The sequence below is a fragment of the Haplochromis burtoni genome, unplaced genomic scaffold (assembly GCF_018398535.1).
Source record: "Haplochromis burtoni strain Fernald_Lab_line unplaced genomic scaffold, NCSU_Asbu1 Contig_422, whole genome shotgun sequence".
NCBI classification, from domain to species: Eukaryota; Metazoa; Chordata; class Actinopteri; order Cichliformes; family Cichlidae; genus Haplochromis; species Haplochromis burtoni.
Genome location: NW_024582783.1, coordinates 183,876 through 195,214, shown reverse-complemented (window position 1 = coordinate 195,214; position 11,339 = coordinate 183,876). Strand labels below are relative to the sequence as shown.

The following is an 11,339-nucleotide window of genomic DNA, read 5'->3' as shown; positions in this document are numbered from 1 at the left end:
GTGTGTGTGTGTGTGTGTGTTGATGTGAGTGGCTGCGTGAACAGGAAGCTCACTGACTGTTTCAAGGCTGCATTGTTTCCAGTCACTCACTGATCTGGAGAACGATGGTGATGACAACCTGCAGCGCACACAAACGTGTCGTGATTGCGAGGCTCTGAGTCAGCCTGCACGACCTGCACTGAATAATCAGAAATCTGCAGTTTGTCCAACATTAATCCTCACAGGTGGGCAGTGGGCAGACTTTGAGCTCACCTGGGGAAGTGCCTGCAGGTGGGGGGCGGGGCTCACCTGCTGCAGGTGTCTGACAAATTCTGTCATCAGAGAGTAAACCGCTGCGGCTGTTTTAATTGGTGAATGAATATTTGAGTGTTTTTACAGTGAAGTCGATGCCTCCTGACTGCGCTTCCTCACAACGCTTACAAAACCAAATTGTTCCTCTTTAATAATTTACACTTTTCTCTCATCAGTGACCAGCACACACACACACACACACACACACACACACACACACACACACACAGTTTGTGTGTGAGCCATTACTGTAACACTAACAAACACTAAGCATGAGCTTCAGGCCCTCCCGACTCCCTCCTGACTGCAGCACAGCTTTGCTTTTACACACATGAAGGCTGAGAGCTTTTCCACAAAGAAACGAGTGAAATGATGAGAAGAATCATCTGAGCTGAAACCTGAAAGGTGTAAAAGCAGCCGATCTCACAGCTGGAGGTGAAATTAGCCTTTCAGTGGGGGTGCTGGTTATTCCAGGTTACAGATGCTCAAGATTAGCAAAGAAATCCAATTATTTCTAACAGAGTCGTGTCAGCTGCAGAGAGCCAGCTGGGCCCTTAAAGATAAGAAACTTCTGCGATGCCCGAGGGCCCCTTTGTGTCCACAGCACTGGCCGCTTCGCACAGCTCCTGTCCATTTACACCAGGGCGGGTACTGGCTTCCACCCGGACGATAGGTGTCGCCGCTCAGGCCGAACCGCCACATCAGTGCTGATACAGGAGCAGAAGAACCAGTCCGACCTGGAAACCTGCGAGTTTTCTTGCAGAACGTTTCATATTTTCAGGCTGTTGCAGCGTCTCTCTGTGTTACAAAGACCAAAGGTTGCTCTGCAGCCTCTGTGGATGTGACGTCATTTGTATGCCGCCGTTCGCCATGGTGAGCACAGCAAGCCTAACATCCGGACCCATGATTTTTAGCTTCATGGTTGTCGCCATGCTTTTGTTTGTAGTAGTGTGAGAGCTTCACACAGACGTAATAATCTGATAATCAGTAACATCCAGTCAGAAGCCTCGAATTTTACTCGCCAAAACTGGAGCTCAGAGTTTTTGGACAGTGTTTTAGTGAAACCAGCAGCCCTGTCATTAGTCAAATAACTGTCTAATAAAGCTTGAATCTCGACCTATTTTATATTAGGATTTATAACAACTGATGAATATGGACATTTTAAAGCTCATGTTTTCAGACTCCTCCACTTGGAGGAGTTCAAGTATCTCGGGGTCTTGTTCGCGAGTGATGGGAGAATGCGGAGATCGACAGACGGATTGGTGCGGCGGCTGCAGTGATGCGGACGCTGCACTGGTCCGTCGTGGTGAAGAGGGAGCTGAGTGTAAAAGTGAAGCTCTCAATTTACCGGTCTATCTACGTCCCTACCCTCACCTATGGCCACGAGCTGTGGGTAGTGACCGAAAGAACGAGATCGCGGATACAAGCGGCGGAAATGAGCTTCCTCCGAAGGGTGGCTGGCCTCTCCCTTAGAGATAGGGTGAGAAGTTCGGCCATCCGGGAGGGGCTCAGAGTAGAGCAGCTGCTGCTCCACATCGAAAGGAGCCAGCTGAGGTGGTTCGGGCATCTGACAAGGATGCCCCCTGGGCGCCTCCTGGGTGAGGTGTTCCAGGCATGTCCCACCGGGAGGAGGCCCTGGGGCAGACCCAGGACACGCTGGAGAGATTATATCTCTCGGCTGGCCTGGGAACGTCTTGGTGTTCCCCCGGATAAGCTGGAGGAGGTGGCTGGGGAGAGGGAGGTCTGGGCCTCTCTGCTTAGGCTGCTGCCCCCGCGACCCGGCCCCGGATGAAGATGGATGATTGGATGGATGTTTTCAGACTTGATGTTGCATAGTTTGTCCACCAGGGGGCACTCTGCAGCTTCCCTGTTGGCTACACAAATTTTTGGAATGCCAGGAAATCAACCAGCTGACCTGAACAGTGGGGAATGGTGTAAGCAAGTAAATAATAGAGCTGCTCATAATAAATGTTCAGGGAATCTCTTTGTTTCATGTCTGAAAGTAAACATTATTTTCTGTCAGCAGATTTCCAATATCAGTCAGGCCCCATTAGAAAGGCTCAGCATAAACACAGCCCACAGCTCTGTTCAGTCCTAAGCTGAGGCGAAGCGTAGCAGACACCATCCACCTGTCAGTCAAAGAGGCCCCGCCCCTAATGTTGCAAACTTTGAGCCTGAATATAATTTAAACAGGTGAGTTATAAAAACATCCTCCCCTCTGCATCTGTTTTGAAAGAGGAAACATTTTGTCGTTTTACAAACAAGAATATAAGTGAAACGTAAATAAAAAGTAGAGGATCAGTAACAGAGCCCTGTGGAGCTCCATGACCTTTAAAAACACGCTCCGTGACGACCTCTCTGGTTTCTGTTAGTCTGCTGGGTGGATACTGGATACCAGACACAGCAGATGGCCCCACCCCTCCCTGAGCCTGGTGCTGCCGGAGGTTTCTTCCTGTTAAAAGGGAGTTTTTCCTTCCTGCTGTCGCCAAAGTGCTGCTCATAGGGGGTCATATGATTGTTGTCTGTATGTATTATTGTAGGGTCGACCTTACAATATAAAGCACCGTGAGGCGACTGTGGTTGTGATTTTGCATTGTGTAAATAGATTGAATTGTATCCACAGAAATCCTGTGTGGGGTTTAAAACGCTCCAATGCTCATCATGTCCTGTTTTTTGAACAGCTGCTTTCAGCACATTACTTACTGTAAGCGGCTAATTCAGCTGCACATCCATTCTTAACCCCAAAGGAGGTTTGTTTCTTCTCCTGGTGTTGAAGCATCTCCATGTCACACTACGCTGTCACTCGCTCTGTTAGTAATACATAACTAAAGTGAGTCTCCCCCCTACAGGGGGTACGAAGGGGGAGACCAGAACGGGCTGTAAATGTGTGAGTCTGCTTTAGTGAGAAATGGTACCAGACCGAGCCGTCCACAGCAGAGCATGGTGACACTGGGTTTGTTAGGATGGGCGCTTGTTTGTATCATCTGCTCCTGAATGATTTCTGTGCTTCCCACATCCTGATGAAAGTTGTTGCTCTAAATGCCGCCACACTGAATCGTGTTAAATACGTGATGTTTGCCTCTGCTTTCCCCACAGTTTAGCGTTCAGCTCTTCATGTTTTAGAGGTTTGAAAATGAGATGTATTTTTTAATCCAGTCTCCCTTCCTTTGTGTTCGAGGCTGCAGGATTAAATCATGAGTCATTTTGCTAACAGTAGGTTTTTATGGTGAATTCATTAGCGGACTGATTACCTGCTATTCTAAACGACCGTCCTCGCCATCCTGCGAGCAAATTAAGCTCTGGTTTCAGACACAGAGCCGCCGAAGCCCATTTTCCCTCTGATGTGATGATTGTGACACACACGGTGCGGAGTAAGTGAGCCAATCAGCCACAGCGCGGCGGCTCAGCGAGGTCTTACTGGACTGAGGCCACGATGGTTGGGCAAAGCGGCAGCTTTCATTGGGTACCAGCCGGGGGCGCCTCGCTGCAGGTGTGAAGAAGAAGAGTCAGGCAGTAATAAGAGAAAACCTTGTGGCGAGGCGACGCTGAGCTTAAATATGCATCAAACGGCGGACAGAGCGAGCCGACGTCACAGAATCATTATGATGATAACGACTGGAAAAGTGTTACAGCAAACATCTGGAGCAGCTGGAGGCGTCACATCATGCAGCTCTGTCAGACTCATGCACATGGGCTGAGTGGAGGTGTTACTTTCTGCTTCATCTTTTACATCATTTACTATCCAGCCACTTCATTAGGTACACCTGCTCAAACAATAATCAGCCAATCACAGCATCAGTCTCTGAATCAGGGACTCTGAACACAGCACGACTGGGATTTTCCCACCAATCACCTCTGAGTCTACAAAGAAAAGTTCCAGGGAGCAGCAGCACGGTCAGAGGTCAGAGGTCACTCCTGTCGGTGAGAACAGGAAGCTGAGCCCACGATTCACACAGACTCACAAACCCGGACACCGGAAGGTGGAGAAACACTTCCTGGTCCGATGAGCGTCGGCTGGTGGACATTGGTGGCACGGATCCATCCTGCCCGTGTCAGCGGTTGCTGCTGACCAGGTCCGTCGACCACAGTGTCTCCAGCAGGAGCTCATCTCTGCTTTATGGAGACGAGTCCACTGCCCTCAGACGGCCTCCACAGTCACGGGTCCAACAGCTCTGGGAGGTGGAGGAACGGGACTGTCCTCATGGATGCAGCTGACAAATCTGCAGCTGATGTCGCGATGATGTCATGATGATGTCATGTAACCATGGACCAAAAGGAATGTTTCCAGTACTGTGTTGAATCTGTGAGTTAAAGCAGCTCTGAATATGTTTCCTATTTAAAAAATGTTGTTGTTTTGCGTGCAGAGAGCAAAGTGATGCAAAAGAAAAAAAGGCAAAAGCACAAACAGGTAAACGCCGAGTTTCTGGGCCTGAGTGGAGCCTGCTGCTCAACCCTGACAGGACTCAACGTGCTTCTCTTTTCCATTGAGGCTGAGCAGCGACAGCAGCTTTTTCTTCTTTAGTTCCCTGCAGGAGCCGTTTGACAGTCTCCTCGTTTCAGTGACATGTTGAACTTATCCCGGCGTCATGCGGAGAGCGAGCGAGGGCCGGAGAGTGAGCGAGGGCCGGAGAGCGAGCGAGGGCCGGAGGCGACGGGAAGCTGTTTAGCTGCCTGATCAAAAACTGAATGGATTTTTTGACAATGCGACGGCTGAAGGGGTTTCAAGCAGAGCGGGACCCCTGACAGGTTGAAACTTTGTACATGCTGCAGCCTTTGATAAAGGCTGAATATTCATTATCTTTAATCAAGTTTGGCTCTTTATGCTTCCTGACCAGCTCCACGACGAGCTCACACCAGCTCCTCCTGGCTCATTTGTGGGAAATATAATTTGACAGTTTTCTGGTCAAAGACGGAGATTCGAGTAACAGACAGTTATTTTAATGAATTGAATCATGTTTGAGACTTAATGGAAGAGTCTGTGGATTATTTTGACCTGAGATAAACAAACGTGTTTATTGCCTCGACTTTTGGCGCGTGCTGTAAAACTGTGGACGTCCTCAGAGGTTCTGATTGGTGGTTTTGGCAGCTGCTTTAGGATCTAGTCTGTCAGCATTACTGATGTAAAGGATTCTCCAGCGACTGTGATGGTAACGGGTCCAGAGTAAGCAGTGGTTGCTCAGCATATCTCTGGTTCTATGAGGATGTCAAAGCTGTAATTAACATTTGATGACACATGTGATCCCTGTTTGTCTGTATCCGACGCTTTATCCCAACAGCTAACGTCGATCTTTGCATTTCCATCCCAGCAGACGCCTCCCGGGTGTTATGACGCAGCAGATGCAGAACCTACAGTTGTCCCAGACCAGGAAGTGCCCCGGCGGGCCGGCCTCCCCCAATGCCGCCAAGCGCCTCTACAGGAACCTGTCGGAGAAGCTGCGAGGAAGCACCTCCTCCTTCGAAGATGCCTACTTCTTTGGCAAGACGGATCGGCTCCGTAAAGCCTCGGTGAGTTCAGGCGCGCCTCGGTCACTGCATCACTTTACTGAGTTAAAACGGCAGGTTTGTTTTAACTGCAGCACAGACGCTGGACATGAATCCTGCGGGGTTTGAACACAAAGAGCCGCATGAGGCCGATGTTACTCTGACAGTTCATCGCTCAAAAATCCATTTAAGCTAATGGTAAATGGTAAATGGCCTGTATTTGTATAGCGCTTTACACAGTCATCCACACATTCACACACTGGTGATGGCAGCTACATTGTAGCTACAGCCACCCTGGGGCGCACTGACTAATGCGTCCTCTTAGTCAGCCTCCAGCTTTAATTTGTGTCCTAATTAGCAGAAACTCATCCAGTCTTCATCAATGCAGCAAACAGGAAGTCTCTTTACATCTTGGGATGAGTGTGAAAGTCAGCAGTGAAACTATCCTGTCACCACATGGCTGAGTCTGTATGCAGACGTGCTTTACACTCACACAGCAAACAAGCTTCACATTTCAGCAGCTGGAAACTGTTTTCTGAATAAAAACACTAACATACGGCACAAAAACATGAATAAAGGTGTTTTAATCATCATTAATGTGTTCAGTTTTATTTACATAGCACCGAATTACAGGTAGCACAGGTGTCACAGCGCTGTTACGCTACAGTAACACAGAGAGCGTGCAGGCACTGATGTTCAGGTATTCGCTCAGATCGAGTCTTTAAAAAACTCCTGTATCCTGATCATGAAGCTGTGATAAACTCTCCACATGTTCATGTGATGCTTTTTTCTTGTGCTAATGTTGCCGTGGCAATGGCTGGCCTGACGGGGGAAACCCCGTCTCTGACAGAAGGATCGAGAAACGCGCTTCGCTAATTCTGTTACCGGCGATGTCGTCAGAGCCTCTGCTCTCGACTGTCGCGTCTTTCATCTGATCTCAGACCCGCATCGTAAAGACAGACTGTTCGTCACTCCACGGCTGCAGAGTTCGGTGAACTGAGAACGTGGAGTTACGTGCCTCGCTCGAGGACACTGTGGACGCCGTCTTTGGTTTGTAGCAACACGCCATCTTTTCTCAGGCTCGTCTCTGTCTGCTGCCATCGTCGCCGCCTTCCTGCTGCCCTGCGAAACATTTGGTTGCGGCGACTCATCATGTGTGACAAGTGTTACAGGTCATGTTGCACACGCACTCTCTCTGCCAGCCTTCTGACATTTACAAACCAGCCACAGCAGCAGACATGAAACAAAGAGGCAGACGGGGGAGGAAACAAAAGCCTCCAAGCACAGCGAGTACAAGTTGATCTGCAGAACTCTGCTCACGTTTAGGCTCACAGTCCAAATCTCCACCATCCAAAGGTCCCCGTGTTCATTCTGCAGGAGCCCAAACTCACAAAGACCTGCAGCAGATGGAGGGAGACATATTCACAAAACACAGACCAGGGTAAGGTTCTCCAAAACAAAGATAATAACCAACCCCAACAAAGTCCAAAAACCATCCAATGGGAGTCCAGTGTCCACAGAACAGCCGTGGCGAGTTTTCAAGGACGTCCCAAATCTGAGCTGTAAATTAGTATCAGCTGAACCAGTCGAGATAGTAAACCATACCAAACAAGTTCAAACCCATCTCTGGTGTAAACACAACAACAGGTTCAGAGTAACAAGTAGAAACAAGTTCAACCTCGAAGCCGTCTGAATCCAGGACGACGGAAGCTCGTTCCCAAACTGCTGTGAAAGGGATGCACCTGAAACTGTCTTTAGTTCTTAGAAGTTGAACCTCTGCTGCAGATTGTTCAGAGTCGTTCGGCAGCAGGAAAGCAAACCTCCTGGACTACATGAGACACTTTCAGTCCACACAACAACTGTTTCACGATCGTGAACTAGTTTAAAACCACAACCATTGATCTTAATCCTAAAGATACCGACACGGACTGAAAAACTGTGACTGGTCCACCAGGCGAGTGTCCAGGAAACACATCCAAACCCAGTCACAGGTGACTGAATCCAGTCAAAGAGAGGTGGAAACATCACTAACAGAACTGAAGTGAGCCCAAACCGACACTGGTGATGTCGCCACTTCAAAACCTCAAAGCTGTTTCTAAATCCAGAAGCCTGATCCAACTTTGAACCAGGGCCCACGTCGCGTCTGATGGTCTGCAGCTCCACCAGCCTGCAGGATGTTTCTCTGTTCACACGCTTTGTGATAAACCTGAAAGCAGCCGCCACGCTGTGGATGGTCGCTGCCGCCCTCTGTCAGCCTGACAAAGAACAAAAAGTTTCCGCTCGCCGCCGTCACGTCTACAGAGACAAGCGAAGGGGGAGCCGTTTCCAGCCTGAGCAGAGAAACACTTTGTTCCCGTTTCATCAGCTTCCTCCTCGCTGCTTCTTTACTCTGTGAGGAGGAAACATTCAAAAAGTCGTTTCCAACACTCGGGTTTGGCATGTGGTCTCTCTCTCATTCAGGTTAAACTGAAACATCGAGCAACGTAGTGCAAATACACTGAATACAACTTTGGTTATGCCACAATTATAAATAGATTACTGTGTAATTACAATACATTAGTGTAACTATCGTATAATTAGTGTAATATAAAGTGTAGTGATAATAAATGAAAAACACAAACATCTTAGTACAGAATTGTAATAAATAATTATAGTGTAAATATTGTATTTACATTATTTGTAATTAAATACAGTGAAATATTCTGTTTATATAAATATTATTATTACATTTTTATAATTACATTGTGACGTTAATAAATTAGTTTAATACAGTTTATGAAGAATTAGTTTAACTTTAGTTAAACATGAGAACATGAGGCTGGGTTTGTAATTTCACTGCAGTATGATGAGTGTAATATGACGATGTGATTATAATATATGGCAAATACAGTATATTTATTTATGTCATACGTGTCTGTTTCACGCGGTGATGTCCCCGCGGCGCCTGAAAGGATGCTGCACGTGAGGTCTGAGGGGGATGAAGCAGCGCGGTGGGAGACGTACAGATGATCCGAGCAGCGGCGTTTTTTAAACTCGTCACACGTGGAAACTCAGAAATGTTCTCTGTTCTTTAAAGATGTCAAACAGCTGCTGGAACATCTGGCGGCTGCTTAATGACATGATTGGTGTAAAGCGAGCGCCCAGAGAGCTCGGTGTTTCAGACACTGTGGGCTCATGAACCATCAGGAAGCTCCGACTGTGGATCAGGAAACGCTGCCGTTCGATGGTTGTTGTTTAGCTTCCTGTTGTTTTGCTTGTTTTGGATCCAGGTTTGTATGATCTTCACCTTTGGTTTGTGTCATAAAGTCACGTGACCACGTGTCCAGACTGGTAAAATGCTGGTTCTCACTTTCAGACGATGCAGGGCAGCGACTGCATCTTCGAGGCGGTGGAGCAGCAGGACCTGGACGCCGTGCAGATCCTTCTGTACCAGTGTTCGGCCGAGGAGCTGGACCTGAACACTCCCAACAGCCAGGGCCTGACGCCGCTCGACATCGCCATCATGACCAACAACACGCCCATCGCCAAGCTGCTGCTGAAAGCTGGCGGCAAGGAGAGCCCGCACTGTGAGTATGCCACATCAGGCAGGTTCGGCCCTGAAGCCAGACCGCAGCACACACAGCGTCCGAGTGTTGGTCTTTAAACGTGTCAGACTTCATGTTGTAAATCTGTGTCACAACCACCTGAAAGGAAATCCGTTCCGCCGGGCCGTCACTTCGAAAGGTTGAAAGCGTGTCGAGTGCTGTGCTTCATCTGTGCGAGCACTCCAAGCGACGAGGCCAATTACAGTTCCACGAGCCGGGAGACTCCTCGGTCTTACCTCCGCGTCTTTATCAGCTGTCACGTCTGATGGCGTGTGCCCGCCTGACCTTTCAGTCTGACAGAAACCTCATTTACAGGCGAGCCGTCAGAGCCGACGTCCCGTCAACGCGGCTTGTCAGGAGGTCGCTCGGGTCACATGTGGGCGTTTTGGGTTTTCGTGGCGTGCGAGGCAGAAAACAGACGTTTGTGCCACTAAAAGAGTCGAGACCTGAAGCACGTCCTCCTGCAGCGGCGTTCACTCAACAACTCAGACGTGAAAAAGCCAACAGAGGCTTTCAGAGGACTGACGGAGTGTCAGTCGGCTCTTCCTGGTGAAACGCTTCCAGAAACTCTTCACATAAAGAAATCGTTTATGCATAAACAGAAAGTACCAAAGAAACGGCTCCATCGTGCTGCTGATCGTTGTTACTGTTAGCAGCCTGTGGCCCCATCAGTAATCACTGCTAATTGGTTAATAACTGATTTGTAAACCAGCTGCTGGCAGATGTGTCGTTGGGTTGTTCTGTGGTTCAGAGCGCCGGGATCAGCGATTAAGCTTTAATTAAACCACAGCGCCCTTCAGCAGCGCGCTACATAAAACATGATCGTTGCAGCTCTCAGGAGCTGCGGGTCGACATCAACCTCTAGCGGCGGTGGTGGGTGTGGTGGCAGTGGCGGCGGTGGTGGTGGGTGTGGTGGCGGCGGTGGCGGCGGCGGCGGTGGCAGCGGCGGTGGTAAGCGTGCATGCAGACAGAAAACAGTGTGAATTTAACGCTGCGCAGACAGATTTCAGTCTGACTTTACTTCTCGTTCAGTGAACGATGCAATAAGAGAAACGGTTTCATTAAACAGATTTCGTCCCGACACTAACAGCTGTCAGAGTTACAGCTGCGGATAAAAACGCTCCAATAAGCAGAACATGCTGAACACAAACCTGTAAATGTGACATTTCCAGTGTTTGTGATGAACACAGCACAAGGCCAGCTCTCTGATTCTTCCAGAACACTTAAAGTGCTCTCTGAGATCGCTTCAGCGTGCACGCGCCATCGGTCCAGTCCACCTTAAATAAACCAGAGTGCTTTGTGGTGACTGACGGGCTCCACGACTGCCAGCACGAAAACAATGAAACGGATTTACAGACAGCAAAATTACAGAGCAGCTGGAGGTGAGAGCAGTTTGAAACCAGGCTGAACTGAGCTGTTTGTTGCAGCATTTCAGACGCAGCCTGTGGAATAATCACGGTAATAGTAATAGCAGGTTACAGCAATGAAGCCTTTCAGGAGACCCAAGGACGCTTTACAAGCACGAGAACAGAGAGTGACGGTGGCAGTGAGTGCAGAGGAGGCAGAAATAACACCGGAGTCGTGATGGAAGAGGCTTTTACTCTGAAGGACCTCAGGAACCCGGTCTCTCCACATTTAACCTGCAGGTTTTCTAATGACCAGCAGAGGGCGACACCTCTGATTAGGAACTCGCTGAAGAAAACAGGAAGTTCATTCAGGTCCTCGCTGTCGTCCCAGTTTTAAAACATTCTGCTCGGTTGATGATGTCAGACAGGAAGCTTCTGTTCCCAAACACACAACGGTTCAGTGAAGGTGAGACCGACCAATAAGACGCCAAAGACAGGACGAGGGTCCTCACAAAGCTGGCTCATGTTGTAGTCTCCTGCACCTGGGCCTCTTTAGGCCTGTTTCACCCGTCCACACACACGCACACACACACACACTCACACACACACACGCACGCACACACACACGCACACACAC

General features: G+C 48.9%; 1 protein-coding gene across 5 annotated transcripts in view; it reads left to right on the top strand.

Moving 5' to 3' along the window:
- ankfn1 (ankyrin repeat and fibronectin type III domain containing 1) overlaps positions 1-11,339 on the top strand; it is a 114,612-nt gene that overhangs the window by 64,947 nt on the left and 38,326 nt on the right. For 4 of the 5 annotated variants that reach the window (XM_014340893.2, XM_014340892.2, XM_042213149.1 and 1 more), the window contains 2 exons: positions 5,598-5,796; positions 9,128-9,338. In XM_014340893.2, the coding sequence (XP_014196379.1) occupies positions 5,598-5,796; positions 9,128-9,338 (410 nt within the window). The remainder of the gene's footprint in view (positions 1-5,597; positions 5,797-9,127; positions 9,339-11,339) is intronic. The other variant, XM_014340894.2, reaches the window with a different exon arrangement.